Raw genomic sequence first — 21,729 nt, 5'->3', positions numbered from 1 at the left:
GTTCATTTAACAGATTTCTTTTTCTGGAGGGACAGGAGGAATAAGTGAGAGTGCACTTGTGCGTCAGGCTGCTGATTGGCCAGCCCAGTGTCAGCATTTATTTTATCCCCCTGACCCTGGAAGAAGGCTGGTGTTAGTCCCCTTGCAGAGGTTAGGGAAGGTGGCCAGGGTCACACAGCTGGTGCTGCCTCAATTAGAACTTGGGCTGTAAGGCTGCAGCCTGAGCTCCTGGTCACAAAGGCACTGGGGTGGGAAGGTGGGGCAGGCCATGGATGGCTGAGCCTGGGGCCACCAGACTTAGTGCTTAGTGACCAGGGGTGTGATCATCTGTGGGAAGGCATAGTAGCGGCAGTCAGCAGGCGGGACCAGCTCCATCACCTGCGTGTGGATGTTTTCCCGCCGGAAGCCCGCCTCCAGCAGCGCTGGCACCTGTGTCTCCTGTCACAGGGAAGTGCCGGGTCATGTTCAGGCTGTGGGGCCTCATGCACATACAAGCACACACATACCTGGTGCCGACCCTTCCTCACACAGCATTGTTAGTGCCAAGGCCCCCAGGGACTGCAGCAGCCCCCACCCAGGTCCAACTGCTGAGACAACGCGGAAGCCCAAGACTGAGTAGTGATCCCCATGTGTCTAAACTGGGGTAGCAGCTTCCAGGCTGTCACAGCTGCCCAACTGCTTATCCTCGCGGGCAGAGGGAAGAGCTTGGTCAAAGGCCCTAAGTCAGGCTTGGCTGAACTAGCAGGTGTACCCTGGGTGGTGGGGGACTCAGTGAGGGGTATGGGTCCTGTCAGCCAAGTGGGAAGCTTAGGCTGAGTCCTTATGTCCCAAGGGCACTGGTGAGGGACATTGCCTGATTTCCATGCAAGAGGGCACAATCTACCCAAGAGAACAGCCCAGAGGCAAGGGACCCTCCCAGGTCACAGGTGACTATAGCTACCTCCCCAAGCTGCCTGGGGTAAGAGGGAGAGAGGTGGGCCCAGGGAGCTTTAGCTGCTGCACCTCGAACATGGTGGTGATGTTGGAGTACTTGGACTTCATCAGCTCCCCCCAGGAGGTAAGGTTGCAGTAGGTGAGGATGCCCCCTGTCTTCAGCAGACGAAAAGCGTGGGCCTAGGAGGGGGCCAGAGGTCAGGAAGATCCCAGAACGAAGTGGAAAGAGGGGTACCCTGTGTGTGGATGGTAGATGCCTCCACCCAGGGTGGTGCCCCCTTGTGGGGGCTGCAGACCCCACTCCCCTGCAAGGTCCTACCTTGATGAAGTTGAACTGGTGCGTGTGCCAGGTTTCCTCAGACAGTGGGTAAGTGTCGTACAGGATCCCTGCAATGAGAGGACAGAAGCCATGTGATCAGGGCCAGCGGCAGCCATATCAAGACTGGTTGCACACAGAGGTGGAGTTGAAACATGACCTAGGAACCCCGGCTGCTGTATCCCAAGTTCACTAGACTACTACTTCTGGCTATCATGCAATTCAGTCTTCCCTTTTAGGTATCATCACCCTCCCGCTGAGTGCCAAGCCTTGTGTGTCTGCCTCCCCTTGCCCACCCATGCTCTGTTGCCCCAGTGACATGTCCGTAGGTGTGTTCTTTAGAAGGCCCCTCCACAAGTGAGGAGGAGACTCAGGCAGAGGCTCCCTTCACCCAGTGCCCAGAGCCCTCCTCACCATCAAAGTGACCATCTGGCAGAGTGGGTGCCACCTCTTCCCACAGGCCTTTCAAAGGAACCACCTTGGGGCAGGTGAGAAAAAGAAGACAGGGTCAGAGGGGTCTCCAGGACTTCTCCACTGTAAGGAGGGGCAGAGGAACTTCCGAGGACAGCCCCCCTCCCCCGTGCCTGAGACCGCTAGGAGTGGGTTGGGGGCACTTATAGGCAGAGGTGGCACCTTGTGTGGCTGCTGCTGAGCCCAGTCCTGGAGCCGCTGGAAGACTCCGTCATTGCACTCAATGATCCAGTGCTCATCGATGGCAGCTTCCTGCACCTTGGTGGCTGCAATGGCCATGCCGAAGCCCACTTCCAGCACCCGGCCCCCTGGACACACAAAAGGCCGGGGCTGGGAAGCTACCCGGAGGAGGAGGCAGCACAGGGGCAGTGCCTTGGGACAGAGAAACTAGGACAGGAGGGTACAGTGGGCATAGGAGCACAGTGGCCCTGAGAGGGAACAGCGTGGGCCCTGGCCAGCAGCCAAAAAGGGATGGCCTACCAGCAAGGCCACAGAGCAACTTTTGGGCCCAGGGAGGGGGGTGGGTGGTCAGACCCTGGACTTTGAGCCTGGTTCTGGCTGTACACCAGTGCCAGTGGTGGCATGCCACCGGTGCAGCTTATCTCTTGGTTGCATTTCTCCCTCCCTCCCACCCTCTTCTCCATGGAATTCTCAAGAGAAGAGAAAGGGAGGACTAGGACTCCAGGCTGGGGCCTAGAACAATCTGGGGGAGTACTCATTGCATCACAGACGAGGCCTAAGGGCCACACACACAACCCCTGGGGACCTGAGCACCTCTAGGGCCCTGACACCAGAGCACAGTCACCCGGCCACAGCTGTCTCCAAGCCTCAGCTTTTCCAGAGTTATTTTTAGCTGGACTGGGTAGAATGTTCCCGCTCAGGTGCTCCTCACATGTGCTTGGGTAGCACCCACTGCCTGCCGCCACCCATCCCTGAGGTCAGGCGGCTGAATTCCACCGGAGGTCCTGTAGCTGAGGACCCATTTACCCTGGAGAGGAAGTTCCCTGTACTTACAGAGTGCCTATTGTGCATGCGCCGTGCATGCAGCACTCCTTTTATTTCCCCCGCCATCCCCCTACTCCCACATTCCCCACACCCCTCAGCAGCTCGGAAAGAGGCAACGAGAGACTCCAGTGCACATCTACGGGAGAGCAGACTGGTACTGGGTCTGGTCTCCCCTGGGGGCTACACTCGGGCAGGGTGCTGAATTACCTCTGGAGGTGGCGGTGGTCGCCAGGGCATGCATATAGGGGGTCTCCCAGCGCTCCATCACGGGCTTGCCCAGGATCTGCAGTTGCGTGTCTGATGCGTCGTAGGACGCGGGTGCTGACAGCCACACAGGCTTGCAATTCTCACCAGGCACGAAGATGGGGGTCGCGGCGGGGGCACTCATCGTGCAGGCTGACTGGCACTGCAGACTCAGCTCCTGATGAGGAGGGTTGGTTCCGGCAGGGCCTTCTGGACCGGGATGTGTGCCCTGGATAGACGGGGGTGTTGCTCAGGGCGTGACGTGAGGAGGACGGCCGGAGCGGACTGTGCAGTGCTTTGAGTGGTTCGAGTGGCCCCTAGCGGCCTCAAAAGAGAAGACAGCCCCACGTGGGGCTGGACGCCCACCGACTCCCCCTCCTTGCAGAGCCTCCAGCACCTTGTCCGGGAAAGGAGCACAGCAGCAGGGAGCCCTCAGGGTCCAGAACCTCTCCTTTTCACTCTCCAGCCTCAGTTTCCTCATCTGTCACCTCCTCAGAAGGCCCCGCTTTCCTTGCTGGGGTGAGAGGGTCTAATGATTTTCCTGGTGTTGTTGGAAGTGCTTTAGGTATTTAGGTATCAATCTTCAGAGATGGTGCCGTGGGTTGGGGGTGTCCTCATTATTGTCTTCATTTCACAGATGGGGAAACTGAGGCTCCAAGAAGCACAGCCAGCAGTCTCATGACCACAGGGGTGGGAGGGTGAGGACAAAGGATTAGAGCCCTGATAGCCCCCAATTTCCACCACAAGCTAAGCTGCCTGTCCTCTTTCAGGAATTCACTTCACATCCCCATAAGCTAGGGATCACTTGAAAACCCAGTATCCTGATAGGGGCATTCCTTGTGCAGAGACCTGCAGTTCTGGGGACCGAAATGCTATTCCAGCAGTTTGCTGTCTCTCACACCCAGGAAGTCTGGAAGGGCAGTCCTGCAGTGACATGGGATCGAAGCCTTGTTCCCGCGAGGGCAGCCCCTTGGGGACAGCTGCATCTTCTATCTGCCTGCCAGGGACATACCCACAAGTGCTGGCCTCCAGGCTCTGTAATATGACTCCCTTTTCCCAACCCTCTGCACACTGAACCACCAGTCACGAGCCCTGAACACTCCATTGCACAGGTGGGGGAAACAGGCTCAGAGACACCACGGTCACAGGTTTTGAACCCAGGCAGCCTCTTAAACAGCTCTCTAGTTCAGTCTCTTCCCTGCACCTCCGTGTCCATCTCTCACAGCCCCGACTGACCAAGCCCCACACTCCTCGCCCCAAACCCTGCCCACCTACCACCTGCAGAGCTCCTGTGTGCCTCCTGCCCCTGGGCCTTTGTACACGCCCTTCCCTTAGACTGGACAGCTTCTTCTTTCTCCTGATCCAGTGTGGGCTTCACGCTTCAGCCTGTACCTCCTCTGGGAGGCCCCTAGGCTGTTTTATCTCAGAGCACGTCTTCTTGGCACTTCACTAACTGAAGGTATTTATTTCGTCATAGCTCTATTGTTTGTCTGATGGACTTGGTGCATAGAAAGTACCTGCTTGATGAATCCTGAGTGTACGTTGGGATCTAATGCAGTTTGGATGTGATGCCACTGATTTCATGAGAATCTCAGGAGGGGGCAGGATGAGTAGATGTCATCAGACACCTGGGTTGGTCTTTGCTGCCTTTCACCTCATATGAGTTCACTCAGTCTGGTTTCCCCACCACCATCTACTGTCGTGGGCACTGTGATGGACACTTTGCTGGCCTGTCTCCCTGCATCCTTGGGCTGCCTGAGGGACGTGGCCCAGGATGCTTCCTTATGCATCCTGTGTAAACCGGTGGCACTCGCTAAATGTCACACAACTCAAGGGATGCCCTGGAATGCCTGTCTGATACAGAAGGAGGAGGCTATATTCATTCCCACTTGCTATGTCACACCCCACCCCACATGAAGCCACTAAAACAAGTCACATTCATGATTTCAGTTTCTACAGGTCCAGAATCCAGGCTCAACCCAGTTGGGTCCTCTGCTCACAATGTCTTATGGGCTGCAGTCAGTGCACCGCTGGTGCTGAGGCCTCATCTGAAGGCCCAGTCAGGGAAGGGTCCTCTCCAAGCTCATTCACTGGTGGGTAGCAATCAGCTGTTTTTGGGCTGTGGGCCCCTGGGCCTCAGTTCCTGGCCACATGGGCCTCCTCAATGAGACAAGGTTCTTCATCAGAGCCAGGAAGAGAAGGACTGCTAGCAACAAGAACCAGCACCCTTGCCCTGGCTGATGTGGCTTAGTGGTGAGTGCTAGCCTGTGAGTCAGGGGGTTGCCAGTTCAATTCCCAGTCAGGGCACATGCCTGGGGTGTGGGCCAGGTCCCTGGTGGGGGGTTTGCAAGAGGCAACCACACATTGATGTTTCTCTCCCTCTCTTTCTCCCTCCCTAAAAAATAGATAAATAAAATCTTTTTAAAAAAAGAACTGACACCCTTTATGAATTTGTATGCAACAAACTCCAATCGACATTAGATGAAAAGGCAGAGCGGGGGCAGAATGGAGAGTGTGCTGCAGACCATGACGGGTGTGCTTGGAGGTAGGCCGGGGCATTGTCTCGCAGTGGAAGGACACTCAAGGAGTTGGGTCATTGCAACCAGGGCACTGTGGGGGAGATTTTAATATGGGTACACTTTTAAAAAATATATAATCTTGTCTGCCTTCAGGTTTAAGGTTTTCTTTTTTTAAGACTTTATTTTATTTATTTTTAGAGAGAGGGGAAGGGATAGAGAAAGACAGGGAGAGGAACATCGATGTGCTAGAGATATGCTGATCGGTTGCTTCTTGCATCCCCCCAGCTGGGGACCTGGTCTGCAACCCAGGCATGTGCCCTGACTGGGAATAGAACTGGTGAGTTTTTGGTTCACAGGCCAGCACTCAATCCACTGAGTGACACCAGCCAGGGCTGGGTACACTTTTTATTGTAGTAATATACACATAACATAAAACTTACCATCTTAACCATTGTTAAGTGCACAGTGGCATTAAGGACATTCATTGTTGTGCAACCATCTGACCACCTATTAAACACTAATTCCCCATCCACACCACCCCACCCCTGCCTCCCACTATCTACTTTTTGTCTCTATACCATTGATTCCTCTAGGGACCTCCCATGAGTGGGACAACACAGTATTTGTCTTTTGGTGTCTGGCTTATGTCACTGAGCATCATGTTCATCTACACTGTGGCAGGTGTCAGAATGTCCTTCCTTTTAAAGGCTAAATCATATTCCAGAGTGTGGATGGACCACGTCTCACTTGTCTGTTCATCTGTGCGTGAACACCTTGGTTGTTTCCACCTTGAATCAGGCTTCTGTTTGAGTCCCAGCTTTCAATTCTGTGAATGTGAAAGAGGTGGAGCTGCTGGAGTATATGGTGATTCTATGTTTTTGATGTTTTGAGCAACAGCCAGACTTTCTACCCAGGCCTACCCTCCATGCTTTTAATCCAGTCCAGAGGGTTCTCACCCTACTGGCCAACTGCATACACCACTGGATGATATCATAGGGTCTTCACTCCATTGGCTAACTCCATATAACCACGTGACCCCCACCTTAGCCAATCAGGGCTTTCACTACCTTCTCACAACAATTGATTGAACAATGGCATGTGACTGGAATAGGGCCAATCAGAACCTTCCCTTGAACTTTTGCTGCCTCTCTTAGGTAAGAAGTGCTGACATGCTGAGGCTGCTAAGCTTATGGGGTTATTTGGTCTGGAGCTGTTGGCACCATCTTTGTCCCCACAAAAAGTGAGACTATTGAGGTAAAAGCCAAGACAGAGGATGACAGAGCCAAGAGATGGAGAGGTGGATAAATCTTTGAGGTACTGTTTGAAGGTCCTAGATCTGGTTGAGCCTGAAACCAGCTGGACCAGTGTGTCTCAATCAGGCTCAATTCTACCCACCAGGGAACACTGGGTGATGTCTGGGGACATTTATGATTATCATGACTGGGGGGTTCTCCTAGCATTGCACGGGTGGGGGCCATGGATGCTGCTCAACACAGAGAACCATCTGATCCAAAATGTCAGCCATGCTGAGAGGGGGAAAAAAACCCTGAGTTACATCTATCCCTGGACCTTTCAGTTCCATGAACAAAAAAAATCCCATTAAAAAAAAAAAAAAGCTGGTTTCAGTTTCTGTGAGTTGCAGCCCAAAGATTCTAACCAATATGGGGGGTAAGACACATGCGGGGGGGGGGGGGGGATGGGAACTGCAGATGGTTGGCCTGGGGGAACTTCACCTCCATGAAGCACAGCAGCCTGGGTAAGATCAGGTGGGAGGACATGAGTTAGGCCTTATGAGTTGATTATTTTTTTTAAATAGGCTTAGTTTTGCCTTGGCTGGTGTGACTCAGTCGGTTGGGGCATCATCCTGTAACCAAATGATTGAGCGTTCAATTCCCAGCCTGGGCGCATACCTAGGTTACGGGGCCGATCTCTGGTCCAGGTGCATATGGGAGGCAGCCAATCGGTGTTTCTCACGTCAATGTTTCTCTCTATCCCTTCCTCTTTTGAAAAAGGCAATAAATGTCCTTGGGAGAGGATAAAAAGGTAAAATAATAAAAATAAAATAGGCCTCATTTTAGATTTACAGGAAAGTTGTAAAAAATATGGAGAAATATCTGGCACACCCTTTGCCCTATTAACATCTCATGTCGGTGCGGACATCTGCCATCAGTACGTTATTACTATTCCCTGGAGTCCCCAGTACTGTCAGGTTTCTTCAGTCTTCCCTTAATGTCCCATTTCTGCCTCAGGACCCCACCCGACATTTCCTTGTAGTGTCACCTTAGGCCCCTCTGGGCTATGATGGTGTCTCAGACTTGCCTTGTTTTTGATGATCTGGACAGTCTTGAGGACTGCTTCAATAGTTTCTAGAAAGTCCCTCAGTTGGGATTTGTCTGTCGTTTGTCTTAGGGTTAGTGAGACAAGGTGATGGATTTTGAGGGCAAGACCCCGGAGGTAAGGTGCCTTTCTCATTCCGTCAGAACAAGGGTCCCTGCTGTCCACGCAGCTGATCATACATAGTCAATGGCCCCAGAACCTCTCGAGTGTGGGGCCTGCTGATCAGAGCCAGGACTCTGACCTTGAACATTAGCAGGTCTGCAACTTTAGTATTAGATGTGAGGAGGAACCCTCTGTGACATCTGTCACTCCTTTAATGGCCAGGGTTATTGTGTGTGTGTGTGTGAAATTCTCATACGATGAATCATTTTAAAGTATACAGTTTAGTGCCATTTAGTACATTCACAATGTTGTACAGCCACCACCTCCTTCTACTTCCGGAACATTCCATCACCCTAAAAAGAAACCCCACCCCCATTAGCAGTCATCCCAATTCCTCTTCCCCAGCTCCTGACAAGCACTAGCCCACTTTCTGTCTCTGTGCATGTGCCTGTTCTGGACATTTCACATAAATGGAATCACACGCTCTGTGGCCTTTTGTGTCTGGCTTCTCTCACTTTGTATCATGTGTTCAAAGTCCATCCACGCTGTAGCGAGTGTCAGAGTTTTGCTCCTTTTCATGGCTGAGTAATATTCCAGTGTGTGGGTGGACAGACTGTTTTTCTGTTCATCTGCTGAGGTATATTTGGGTTGTTCGCACTCCTTGGCTTTTATGAATCCTGCTGCTCTTTATTTGTCTTTTTAAACATTTTACCACAAACTTCTCACTACATCCCAAGCTCCACTCCAAACACTTAACACACACTGGTCCTCACAAAATTCTGACAAAAACCCTCCGAGGGAATTACTATAATCGTCCCTATTTTGTAGGTGGGAAAAAGAGAAGTTAAGTAACTTGCCTGGGTCACGCAGCTCCTAGGCGGCAGAGCCAGGATCGGAGCCCCGGTGCTCTGACGCTGAAGCTCCACTCAGCTGGTCCTACTTGCAGCCCTGGGACACAGAGACAACCCACAGGGGAGCAAAACCCACTCCAGACCAAGTCCAATTCTTGTCCCCAGTCTCTCCCCTGTTGAAACTCAGACTCTGGCCTTTGCTCTGCAGACTGTGATGGGGATGCCCTAACTGGGGCTGGGGTGTCCGGTTTCCTCCACAGCCACCGGGACCTGACATGAGTCACCCAGCTGGCTGCCCTGGAAGTTCCCTGTGGGGCAGGGCAGATCCAAGGTGAAGGTTCAGGAAGTCCCAGCACAGGTGACATCAGTGCTCAAGGGGGAGGCAGTACAGCCTGGGGGAGGGTGGAGGCTCTATTCACCTTCTCAGACCCTCACCTGACAATCATTTACATAGACCAGTCAAGACATCAACGGAAGGTCCAGGAAGGACAAACACATGTCCTGCAGAGATGTCCCACTCCTTGTGGCCTGGGAGCATCATGGGGTAGACTCTGTTCTCCATCGTGTCCCTGGGCCCTGGCCCCAAAGGTGCACAGTAAAGCTTCTCAGATGGGTGTGTGGCCTCCCCTACCTTTTGGCCCACCTCCTCTTGTGGTCACCTGTACCCCTACACACAACCCGTCCTAGCTGCATCTCCCCTGGTACTCTAAGTCTCCCAATAACTCCCCATCGCTGAGGGACAAAGCCAGGCCGAGTCCCTCTCTGGCATGGGGTTGGGGTGAGGAGGCATCCTGAGGGTTCTCCCTCCTCCTTCACCTCAACCCTTCTCCAGTTCCGTCCTGACTCACAACAGGCCCTTGACAGAAAGAAACCCAAAGTCTGACTCCTTTTCTTGGCTTCTGGCAACAGATCAACCTCCATGGCCTCAGTCTGGCCTCCAGATGAGCTTCAGAGATGCGGCCCCTTGACACAACCCTGTCCAGCCCATGTGGGCAGACCCAGTGACCTCCAGCTCCACACTGACCTCCAGCTCCACACTGACCATAGCACTCTTGCTCCATCACCTTCCATAACTCCCTACTGCCTCCAGGATAAATGCTTTGCCTTAGTTCTCTGGAGGTCCCCATGATTCCCACCAACTCCTCCCCAGTCTCACTGCCCTGCTTCCTGATGTTTCCCCCTATAACTCCCTGTTCCTAACAGTTCTTCCCCTCTGGGCTTGACAGATGGACAGTTGGTCTTCCTTCTCTTTCATGCCAGTACCCCACCCTCAGGGACCAGCCCTGACCCAGCCTGGGGGTACTCTGTTAGGTGTCGCATTTAATTTCCAGCAGCTTGAGTGCCTCAGCCTCAGCCAGAGGCAGGAAGGCCTGTCTGGGGCGGATCTCAAACCCGTTGGACAAGTTCAATGTTCCCTGAAGTTGCCCTGGCTCAGAGAGTTGGCCAGGCCCAGCAGAATCCTGCTCAGGCCTCAGGCCAGGCCAGGATGGTACCAAGGGAGCTGCAACCAGCCAGCCAGAACTACCTGAGGACACCTCGGGGCAAGTAGCAGGTGGGACAAGATAAAGGAAGGGGAGGCTGGCTAACCAGAGACAGAGGTAGAGGTTTGGACAAACTGACAGAGATGGAAAGGGTGGGGCAGGCGGGGAGAGGAGGGAAAGAAGGAGAGTGACTGGGACAGTGAGGCCACGGGTAAGGGAACAGATTGTGTGACCTGGGCAGACCCTGCTGCTGTTGTCTCAGTCCCCTCTCCTGCACCATGGGAAGGGCCTGATAGAGGTTAGAGAAGGAGAGAAAAGAGAGGCGTGAGAGAAGGGATGGGAAAGAAGGGAGGAGAAGGAGGAGCAGGAAGAGCAAGGGCAGGAATGGAACCACTAGCCTGGGTAGGGGGGGGCAGTGAGGGGAAGTGGGTGTGGAAAGAAGAAGTGGTGAGGGACCCAGGCCCGGGAGTGGCCGGGAGGGAGGTGCTCCCGCTGATCAGGAACGCCAGGGGCTTTCCAGAATGTGGAGAAACAGGAAGTGGCTTTGTCCCCGCCCCTGGTTGCTAAGGCTTTGCCCACCTGCCTGGCCTCACCTGCCCAGGTCTGAGAGTCCTGCCTCCCTGGGCGTGTCCTCTCCTTGCCTCTGTCTCCTTGACTGCAAGATGATCATAGCCTGGAGACCTTCCCAGGAGGGAAACTGAGGCTGGGGATCTAATCAGTGGCACCTCACAGATGGGAAAACTGAGGGTAGCCCCCAAATCTCATGAGTTCATGGGGAAGACCCCAGGGGATGTCACCTCCTGGTCTGTTTTAAGTTCTCTGCTCTTCGAAGTAATTAAAAGAGCTGATCCTCACTTCGAGCTCACTGCACACCCTCTCTTGTCCATGTTTTGGGTCTTCTGACCATGTCCCTTTAGCAGGGGAGATGATGAGGCTCAGAGAGAGGCAGCTGCCCCCCAGGCCTCCCCCAGCCTGGCTCCGGGACCCCATTTCTGTCTGTGATCTCCCCATACTGGGTGTCCCAATTTCAGTAATAAAAATATAGCACTCCTGGGTATGTGTGAGTTTCAGATACATGGAGGCTACTTTAATGTAAGTATGTTCCAAATATTGCCTGGGATGTACTTATGCTAAAAAAATTACTCTTTGTATACCTGCAATTCAAATGTAACTGGGCTTCTTGTGTTTTATCTGGCAACCCTACTTCCACAAGCCTGGTCATGGAGTCTGGGGGGAACTCTAGCCATATGTGAGCATAGTCCTCACTGCAGAGGGGACCTTGGGAACATGTGACCATTGAATGTTCACTTAGGTGACCCTGTAGTCCAGAATTGTCACCAACAGACTTGCTAATGGGTAAATACTAGGCACTGGTCACTTAGCTGTTTGAACAACTTAAAAGGCAGCTGCTATTATCATCACCACCCCCACTTCACAGGTGGGGAAAGAGAGGCACAGAAAGGTTAAGTAACTTTCTAGGGGTTACATAGCTCGCAGATACAGTTGTACTGGGGCTGGGTCTAGAGCTCCAGAACCATGTCCCTTCTGCTCTCCCAGGCTGCCTCTTTTGGTTCCCTGGAAATCCCCAAATCTGACTAATTCCCTAGACATCTCCAGACTTGGCAGATTCCTCCATGCTGAGATGGCCGGACCCACCCTGGCCTGGGCAAACTGCCCCCACTTCAGGAGAAATTACCCATAAAGACCTTGTGGTTTCCTAAGGTGGACGTGGCAGAGGTTAAGTCCACGCCTCCCCACCACTTGTGGTGACCTCAGGCCAGCTATTGACCAGTTCTGTGCTTCAGTTTCCCCACCAGCAAAATTCAGGTAACACTGGTCCCTGCCTCCAAGGGGCCATTGGGAGCAGGGCTGGCCTTGTGCATTGTGACTTGGGCTTCAACTAGGCCCCTTGCTCAGGGGTCAGAAAACTCTGCTTGTTTCTTTTCTTTTCTTTTCTTTTTTTAATTGATTTGAGAGGAAGAGAGGAAGGTGGAGGGAGAAAGGCAGAGAGAGAGAGAGAGAGAAATAAACATCGATTTGTTGTTACACTTATTTATGGATTCATTGGTTGATATCGGTTGATTCTTGTACGTGCCCTGGGTAGGGATCAAGTCTGCAATGTTGGCCTATCAAGACAACACTTGTAGCTCAGGGCTGCCCCAGCTTCGTTTAATTTTTGCTGTCACCATCTTGAAATTCTGAACCCTTTTTAAACAAGGGGCCCCACATCGTTATTCCTCATTGTTCCCTGCAAATTAGGTGGCTGTTGGTGTGTGCAAGAAACTGGGAAAATGCCACCATAACTGGATACCAAATCGGCTTATTGAATCTTAAGTGAATCTTAAGTGTCTGTTACTTAATTTGATTTCTTTTCATTAGTTCTGAGAAATAGTTTCAAAGTCAAGGTTATAACCCAGATTGCCAAAACAATATTCACTCTGGATAAAGCACTTCTCTCTGGATCTCAATTTCCCTGCCTGTTGTCTTATGCTTGTGGGTTTGGGTACAGGGGGTCTTTGGCCTGAATTTTGTAGGGCAAGAAATTTTTAAACATACTCTTCCCCTTACCAAATCAGTCCTTTGAACAGCTTTTATACTTTGCCTGGACTGCCTTTCCTACTCTTGTCTGTCTGGCAAATTCTTACTTAAACTTTAAAGCCCCAGTGTCAATATCCCCTCCTCCCTGCAGCTCTCTCCGTGATGCCTTAGGCGGAGACATCATTCCTTCCTGGGACTCAGGCATGGTCTTGCAGATGAGAGTGTGATCCTGTTTTGTCTACCCTAGACTGGGGGCTTCTTGAGGGCAGGGCTGAGAACTGAGCTCTCTCTGGGGCCCCCAGCTTTGCTCACTTCAAGGCCAGGAACAGAGTGGCATCTGTAAAATTTCACCGAATGAATAAAGGAGCACGTGGGGAGATGACCTGTAATTTTCGGGGTTTGGAATGGGTGGCAGCCAGCTTCATTGTCCATAACCAGGCCGGGGAGGGAGTTGTGCCTCCCACACTGGATCTGTCCCTGAACCTGCCAACCCACCCCATGGTGGGTCCAGTGGGCCCAAGTCACAGGAAAACTGCTTTCTGTGCCACGGTATGGCCCCACCCTCTTCCTGGCAAGTGTTGCAAATCCAGTCTGCATCATGCTCCTGGAAGCCATAGTGGGGAAGAAGCCAGCAGGGATCCACGGAGATTCTGTGGCCCTGCATCCTGCAGGGCAGGACACTGCTCTCTCTCCTGGGGGCTCCTGGTACTTACCAGGGCCCCCACCATGTGCCAGGCTCCATGTTGGGGGGCCCACTGTCCTAGAACTCCAGTTCATCTAGGATACAGATTAATGAGCCAATTACTATTGGTGGAGAAGCAAGCAAGCAAGGGGGAAGCATGACTGAGTGGGTGGTTAAAGACCATTTCAGGTGGTTGCAAGAAAGTCTCTCTGAGGAGGGGACTTTAGAGACAAGGTTTGGGTTTCACAAGAACCCTGTAGTGGTTTATGGTCAAGGGTGAGAATACACTAGGAGAGGGCACAGCCCGTGAAAAGGCCTGGAGGTCGAAGTGGTTGGTTCTACACTCATGTTGCAGAGGAGGAAACTGAGGTAAGCAAGGATAAGCTACGTGCCAGGGTCTCCACAGTGGTGGTGGGGTCGGAATTCAAATTCGAGCCCATGGATTCCCAGCCCCTCACCGGGCTCTGGAGCCCAAGTCGGTGCCACGCCCACCGCCCGCCCACCTGAGGCCCCGCCTCGCGGCATGACCGGAAGTGCGAGAGTTCCCAAGATGTCGCCCGAAACCCGGAAGTAGCGCGCCTGAACAGAAGCTCAGAGAAACGGAGGCGGCAGGACCAGGTACGAGGTGAGGCGCGTCCGGCCCGACCCCCGCCCCGACTCCGCTGCCCCCGCTCGGCCGGAGCCTCTCTCCCCGGCCCGCGTGGGCCCTGGTGCCCTGGGCCGGGGTTTCCGGGATTCGGGGGCCGCGGGCGGGGGGAGCGCGGCGGCTGGTCCCCGCCCTTCCTGGCGACCCCCGACCCTGGGCTGCGCTCTGACCCCTGTCCGACGCGCGGCGAACCCTCACTCAGCTCGTCGTTGATTCCCTGACCCCTCCCTTCTCGGTGACCCCATGTCCCGCGCTTCTTGCTGACCCGGAGAACTTTACTTTTTTGGTGACCCTTGACTCCGCTCCTCTCGGTGACACCTCAGAGTCTTGTGACCCCCACACACTTCCTAACAGCTCCTCTGCGATTTCTCCATCCCTCCCTTCAACCTTGTGAACCTCAACTTCTGTGACTCCTGCCCCTCCCTTTTTGGGGGGCTCCTGATTTCTCTCATGTTGGTGATTCTTGAACCCAGCCTTCTTAGGGTTTCCTTCACTTTTCTCCTCAGTGTCTCTCCGCCAAGACCCCTCCTTCCCTGGCTCCTGTCCCTAGCGCTTCAAGAAGAGCAGACACCCTTGGTTTTAGGATGGGGCCTTGCTGGTGTCAGCTGACCTGGCAGAGCATGTTGGGGTGGGAATGCCACCGAGTTGGCAATGCAACCTGGCAGCCAGTTCAGGCTGGAGGTGGATGGGGGTGGTGGTGCAGAGATGGCCCCCACCCCAGAAGTGGGCGGAGAAGCAGCCTGTGTGGGTGGATGGGGAAGGCAAGGCTGCCAGGCCGGTCCTGCCCACCAGAGCTTCTTTCTAGCACCCCGGAACCCTATAGCAGGAGACTGGAGGGCCCTGGAGGGACTGGGTGTGGACAGCTAGGCTGGAGCCAGGGAGGTGGTGGAGCGTCATTATTAACATTAATAACATTAATATTAATGCATAACATTAACATTATTAAGATTCTAGAAAGGGAAAAAGAACTGAGTAAAAGGTGTGTCTGGGGCAACACTGGCTTTTGCTTCCCTGAATGTGCCTTGGACCCACCTGCCCTGTGTCCTTCCTGCCTGTCCACTACCCCTCTAGGCTGGGTTTAGGGCCAAGTGTTTGCATTGAGTATAGGAGAATGCCTTGTTGGAAGTTGGCTGTGATGAAGCTTCCTGGCAGTTTGCGGGGGGTGGTGAAGTTTCAGGGTGTGACAAGGGAACTGGTAATGGACTGAGTTTAGCTGGTAACCTGCCTGCCTGCTGCAGGGCATGGTTGGGTCTGCCCGGTAGGAATTGGAAAGGTCCAAGGAAATGGGGCTGTGGCCCCAGAGGCTGCAGACCCTGGAGGGAAGAACGGCTACCTGTCACAGGCATTGAAGCCCCAGAGATGGTCAGAGGCTGGCCTCAATCAGTACATGTGAGGCTGGTCCTTCCTCCAAGCTAGGTAGTCCAGGGCTGACCCTAACCCAGTGGTGGCTTTTCCCTGCCTTGGGCTCTGGGTGCCTGGCTGCTGGGTGGCACATGTTCTTGTGGAACCTGTGAACAAAGGAATGGCTCTTTCTTCGAGGCTGAGACCTGAGGCCCCATTGGTTAGCCCATCTGTGTCCTTTCTTCCACGTACCCTGGGTTTTCCCAGGAGAGGCCCCAGAGGAGGGTGGTGGCTGCTCAGAGATGTCTGCTTGGGTGCCACCGTCTCTGTAGTGCCACCTCCCTTGAGTCCTCTTGGAGAACACTGAATGTGTAATCTGGGCCATTGGATGGGTGGGCCAGGGAAAGCAGGACAGGCTGTGGAGGGGAGGGCCCCCGCAGTGAGGGAAACACAAGTAGGTTCCTGGCAGACCCTGAGGAGCCCTATGAGTTCTAGACACTGTCCCCAGGGACAAGCCCGTGCTGAGACCCAGGGGAAGGCACTTTGGGGTTTTGGAAGGCATGAAGGCATTTTTAACTCTTGAGTGAGCAGATGTCTGCCCACACCTGCTTTGAGCCAGGACCCGCCTGGTGTGTGTGTTTATGTGTTGCTGGGAGATGGCTGTGCTCAGGCAGAGGGGTGAGGGAGCCCTGGGGCCAGAAGAGAGTTTCCAGGGGAGGCATTTGGTTTTGAAGTGGAGGCTGGCTAGATGGGCCACAGGTGGGCAAGTGGGCAGCCAGCTTTGTGACCTTGGATCAGTCACTGCCTTCCCCTGGGGGGAACTGCAGCCAGACCCCCGCATCCCACACTCCTGTTCTCCACCAGGGTGTGACCAACATAGACAGGCCCAGTTCAGTTTTAGCAAAGTCTTAGATGCCCCTCCAGCTGGGCCGTTTGGAAATGCTGACCCAGCACAGGGCTCTGGCCACGTGAGCGAGCTTAGTTGGAATAAAGAGGCAACTGTGTCCAGTCCCCAGAGGCCACCTCCCCCCAGGATGGCCTCTCTCTGATGAAGCCTTTACTGCCAGCGTAGGGGGTAATGTAATATCAGAGCGTAAACACAGCCTGAGGCTGACATGGCTGAGGGGGAGGCAGCTTCCCGTGGTATCCACACGGTCCCAGGGTCTGCATGTGTGTCTGAGTATGCATGAGTGTGGGAATGCAGGTTTTGTGCGTAAATGTGTACAACATGTATGTGTGCCATGTGTGAGCATGTAGGAGTGTTTTGTACTCATGAGTGCATGCATGCTTGTGTCCATGTAACTTGAGTGTATATATATGTAAATGAGCTTCTGGGTATGTGAGCATGTGTGTATTTACATGTGCATGTGGGTTTCATGTGTACATTTGAGAGCGTGACCATGTGTGTTATATATGAGTGTGCACACACATATGTGTACCTGTCCTGTGTGTGCAGTTCATTGCGGACAGGCTTGGGGCATCTCCAGCCACTTTTTCTCCGGCACAGGGCGTTGTGGTCAGCTTGCAGGGAGGCTGGGCATGGCAGGCTGCCAGAGAGTGTGGCCACCCAGACCTGGTCCAGGCCTGGCCTGGTTACTGCTCCGTCCCTTCTTTTCGTTCTGCCCACGCCCAGGCGAGGCTTCAAGTCCTGGTGTCTCTGGGGCACCTGGCAAGCATAGGTCTCCCTTCTCTTGAGTGGAACCTCCAGTCCCTATCCTTTGGAATTACCCTCTCTCTCCTCCTGCCATTGGCAGGTCTGTCCTACATGAGTGACCAGAGTAGGACTGAGACGGAAAGCAAACTTCCTTTATCATCCTGCTGATTGTGACAACTGCCCTGAGATCTGCTTCTCTCACTGGGAGGTTTGGCTGCCCTGCCGGCAGGCAGGTGATTCAGGCGAGGGCCTGAACTATGGTTTCTGATGCTGAGGCTTCATCCCCGGCTGCCCTGGGGTTGCCAGGCCCCCTGGGGTGGCAGAGATAAGACCTGTTGTTTGTTTGTGTTCTAAAATGTGGGTGAATCTTCAAAATGGTGCTCAGTGAGAAACCTACACAAAAGGCCACACAGTAGGTGATCTCATTGATGTGAAATGTCCGGAACAGGCAAATCCACAGAGATAGGAAGGGGGTTCATAGTTGTCAGGGACTGGGAAGGGGATGGGGGTGACTGCGGATGGGTTTACACTTCTTTGGGGGGTGATGGAATGTTCTGGAAATAGAAATGATGCTAGTTGCACAACCCTCTGAATGCACTAGAAACTCCTGAAGTTTATACCATAATGGGTGAAATGTGTGGCATGTGAATTTTATTTTCATAAAACAAAGTGTGAAAAAGGGAAAATGAAGAAAGCAAGGCCTATCCTTGCCCCTCCAGTGTCCGCATGCTGTGACCTGGGAGTGGGTTGAGTGTGGCTCCCTGCTGCCAGCTCACATGCAGGCGTTGGGTGGTTTGTCAGGTATCTTTCCCTGGCCTCATGGGGAGGACAGAGGAAGTGCTATCTTCTGTTCTGTGGAAGGTGAACAAGGCTTCCCAGGTGCCCCTCACTAAGCCCCTGCTCTGCCCCAAACCAGTGCATCCCTTAAGAGGTGGTCCTGGGGGATCTGGACTCCTGGTGCAGAGATGCCTTGGGTGGGATATGAGTAGGTAGGGGCCTGGGGGTAGGAGGCCCAGAGAACAGCTCCTCCCTAAAGTCACCTCAGTGGGAGGTGGTGCACTGGGCACTGGCACTTCCCTAGGTATCCTGCAGGTTCCCCTGATTGGCTGGGACTCCTCTGCAGTGAGGCAAGGTGACAGTGGGGGGATAGTGACCCCAGAGAGTGATGTGAAGCGTCCCTCCCCCAATTCACCCATTTACACATAACTCTTCCTGGGTCAGCTGTAGGCAGGGAGGTTCCCTCCCCCTGTGCTGCCCACAGGGCAGAAAGAGTGTCCACAGTGTGACAGGGACACAGCCCAGGGAAGCCAATGAGGCTGTTAAGGAAAGGCCCACTCATGGTCTCTGATGTTTCTGATGCCTCCTCTGAGCCTGTCACCTGCAGTGGGGAACCTCACCAGGCTTGCTGTAGCTAGGCACAGGGTTCTCTCTACTCCCAAAACATGCTTGGGCGCTGACCTCCAGCCATGTTATGCTCTTCCCAGTCAGCATGCAGAGCAGGCCCCCAGGTCCCTGTCAAGACTGGCCTCCATCCCCTTAGAGGATAAATCACAAGTGAAACTAAAAGAGCCCTCGATCCTTTTGCTCCAAGGTCTCACAAGCAGTGCCCGGAAGGCTGTCACCCATTTCCTGGGAGTCCACCCCAAGGGTGAAAGGCCAATGACACAGGATGCTGGGAAGGCAGGAAGGAGCGGGTGTCTGATTGGGGTCCCAGCAGGCAGTAAACTTGTCTTTTAAAGATTTTATTTCTTTATTTTTTAGAGAGAGGGGTAGAGAGGAAGTAAGAGAGGGAGAAAAGCGTGGATGCAAGAGAGAAACATCAATCAGTTACCTCTCACACATACCCCAACTGGGATGGAACCCACCACCCAGGCATGTGCCCTGACCAGGAATTGAACCGATGCCCTTTCACTTTGTGGAACAACGCCCAACCAACTGAGCCACACCAGTTAGAGCCGAGCAGTAAATTTTTATGACTCTAACACATGTGGAGATGGCCCCATAAGTGCTGGGTGTGTGCTTTTCCTCCCAGCCTGTAGCCCTCTTGAGTCTGGCCACGGTGAGAAGGCATCTCCTTCCACACATGAGGTAAAGTGAGGAAAGGCTCACCCCCAGGACCTGGGACAACGTGGGGTTGGGTGAGGAAGTCTCACTCTTGCCGCCTCATGCCCTTGGCTCTTCCAGTGGCCAGGTCTGTATGGCCAGAGCTCCGCAGGGCTGCTCCAGGGTCCAGGATGGTCTTGGCAGTTTGGGGGTATTATTCTGTCCTGTAGGCTGTGAAATGGGGGCATAGGGCTACTTCCCACCCCCACCCAATCCAGGGTGTGTCTGAGCTTGGCTCTGGTGACAGTGTGAGAGCCTCTCATAGTGTCACCAGCGAATAAATGAGCTGGCCTGGCCAGTGGTATTTGACCCACTGTTTTGGGGGGACTAAGGGTGAATGAGATCTCAGGTAGATGTGGAAAGCTATCAGGGACAGCCCTGAAGGGTGCTGGTTGGTAACGGGGGGCTAAGCAGCTCTGTCCCCAGCACCTGGAGGAAGGTACCCCACAGGGAGGGTTGGGCATGTCGGCTGGACTGCCAGCTTTGAGAAATCAGGGACTGGCACCTCCAAATCCAGACCTGCCACTTCTCTTGAAAAACCAGCCCTTCTGGAAGCCTGGACTACATTCTTGCGCCTGCCAGCCCCCCACTGCCTGGCCCCTTCAAGGGCCCTGAGGAGGTTTCTAGGAGAGGAAGCTGCATGGGCTTTGCTGGTCCAGGCACCTATGGGGAGCAGGACCTGCGTCCCCAGAGCCTGTCACTGAGTGGGGCCAGGGGGCCTCACTGCCTGGTGGTCTACTTGCAAGCTGTGTCCTATCTCAGTAACAGCCCAGAGCGATCCCCGTCCTAGTCCTGGGACCTGTGGATGTATCACCTCACATGGCAGAGGGGTTTTGCAGACAGAGAGGAATTTGGCAGACGGGGTTAAGCTTATGATTTGGATATGGGGGTGATCCTGGATTCCCAGGAGGCCTGATGTCATCGTAGGGTCCCCATAGGCAGAGAACTTTCTTCACTGGAGGCTGAAGGGAAAGATTGAAGAGGCACATGTACTTCTTTTGGCTGTGAAGATGGGGAGCAGAACTTGATGGGGACATGGGCAGGCAGCCTCTAGAAGCCAAGGCCCAGCCCTGCTGGCATCTGTGTGATCTTGGAAATAGCTTCTCCTCAGAGGACACAGCACAGAGCCTGGCCTGGGAGCCTCAGGGCCGAGGTGGCAGGCTGGCCTGGACTTTCAGCCACAGGACTATGGGAGGGCACACTGTTCCATTTCAAGCTTCCAAGTTTGTGGTCACTTGTTACGGTAGGAGAAATGGTTCCAGGTTCTGTTTGTAGGTTTTGGGGTCCCTGCTATTGTGAATTGGAAGCCTCTGCCTTTTTCTGAAACCAGGATGGGCCTCCTCTTCCTTTGCCCTTCAGGCTGGGGCAAAGGCCCCTTACGATGTTCTTGGCACCAAGCTGGATAGAGGAGACCAAGGAGGTGCTGTGACTGCTCATGCCACTCAACTAGGACTAGTGTGGCCTGGCTGTGGGCAGCACCAGCCACTATCCTGCTTGCAGTCCTCTGAGGGGTTGGGTAGGGAGAGCTGGCATGCTGTGCCAAGAGGGACAGTCCCCCCTCTACATGAACCCCAGACAGACTCTGGAAGTTGGTGTCAAAGGACCAGGAAGTCAGGGCCAGGGAGATTTGGCTTCACATTCACTTGGGGGAAGGAGACCTGAGGGTTAGAGACCACAAGCTCAGTGTGTCTAACTCTTTTTAAAGACCACAAGTAAACACAAGAACTGAGCAGGCACTTCCCAGAAGAGGACACCTACACAGAAGATGCTTGGCCTCCTGAAAGCTGCACAACTCTGCTGTGTCTTTACAAACTCAGAGGCTGCCCCAGGGTCCAAGTTGTTTTATAAAGCACCCACCCTCACCCTCACTGAATAGCTGTCAGAGCATTATCATTTAGCTATGCCCTGCTTGGAGGCATCACAGTGGCCCCCTGGTCTGTCCTGGGCAAGTAGACTGGTCTGTGAGCTTGCAGTTGGCAGATGCATTGGCCAGAGACAGCCAGCCAAGGTGACCCCTAATTGGTGCACCTGGAACCTATCCCAAGGGCCTCCCTTTTTGTGTTTGTTTCACTGAATATCGCTCCCTGAATGTGGGCTCGGTTCTGCTTCTCCAGGTGTGGTTTTTCCTAATGGGCTTCCTTTCCCTCCTGGCAGTTGTCAGAGGTGTGTGTGCGGAGGGGGAGTACCAACACTCGCTGCACACTGTACTTGCTGCGGCCATCCTCAGGCATGTACCTCCCTCCTGTGCCAGGCTCCTACACCAATAGCATCATCCCTCGGGTGGCATGTGGGGTCACCGTGTGTGCTCCCCCTTGTTGGCCCTGGGAGGCCCGGCTCTGCTGCTTTCTCTCTAGGGAGTCAGGCTGGGGTGATAAGCTGGGCGGTCACTACTGGCCAGGGCCTCTTCCATTCACTGTCTGCTTACCGGTCCCACTGTCTGGCCAGGTGTTCACAAGTGCCAGGATCAGGGTATCAATTGAACAGCACCCCCTGCTTGGCCCTGCAGA

At 53.9% G+C, this 21,729-nt stretch overlaps 2 protein-coding genes across 5 annotated transcripts in view; one reads left to right on the top strand and one right to left on the bottom strand.

Moving 5' to 3' along the window:
* Positions 1 to 63: 63 nt before the first annotated feature.
* Positions 64 to 3,230, bottom strand: GAMT (guanidinoacetate N-methyltransferase). The gene is made up of 6 exons (XM_037138439.2): positions 2,933 to 3,230; positions 1,883 to 2,028; positions 1,664 to 1,727; positions 1,253 to 1,320; positions 1,003 to 1,113; positions 64 to 438 (listed from the first exon to the last, which is right to left on the bottom strand). Exons 1-6 carry the CDS (start codon positions 3,111 to 3,113, stop codon positions 298 to 300), a joined length of 711 nt encoding a protein of 236 aa, XP_036994334.1. The 5' UTR covers positions 3,114 to 3,230; the 3' UTR covers positions 64 to 297.
* Positions 3,231 to 13,995: 10,765 nt separating this feature from the next.
* SBNO2 (strawberry notch homolog 2) overlaps positions 13,996 to 21,729 on the top strand; it is a 49,380-nt gene continuing 41,646 nt past the window's right edge. The window contains exon 1 of one of the 4 annotated variants that reach the window (XR_008390256.1): positions 13,996 to 14,103. The gene's annotated coding sequence lies outside the window, so the exon portion shown is untranslated. Of the gene's footprint in view, positions 14,109 to 21,729 lie in introns of all 4 variants that reach the window. The other 3 variants (XM_053658301.1, XM_053658302.1, XM_053658303.1) reach the window with 3 other exon arrangements.

The sequence above is a fragment of the Artibeus jamaicensis genome, unplaced genomic scaffold (assembly GCF_021234435.1).
Source record: "Artibeus jamaicensis isolate MK-2021 breed Jamaican fruit bat unplaced genomic scaffold, CSHL_Jam_final scaffold_537, whole genome shotgun sequence".
Lineage (NCBI taxonomy): Eukaryota > Metazoa > Chordata > Mammalia > Chiroptera > Phyllostomidae > Artibeus > Artibeus jamaicensis.
Note: the sequence above shows the minus strand (reverse complement) of the source record. Positions and strands in the feature narration are given on the sequence as shown.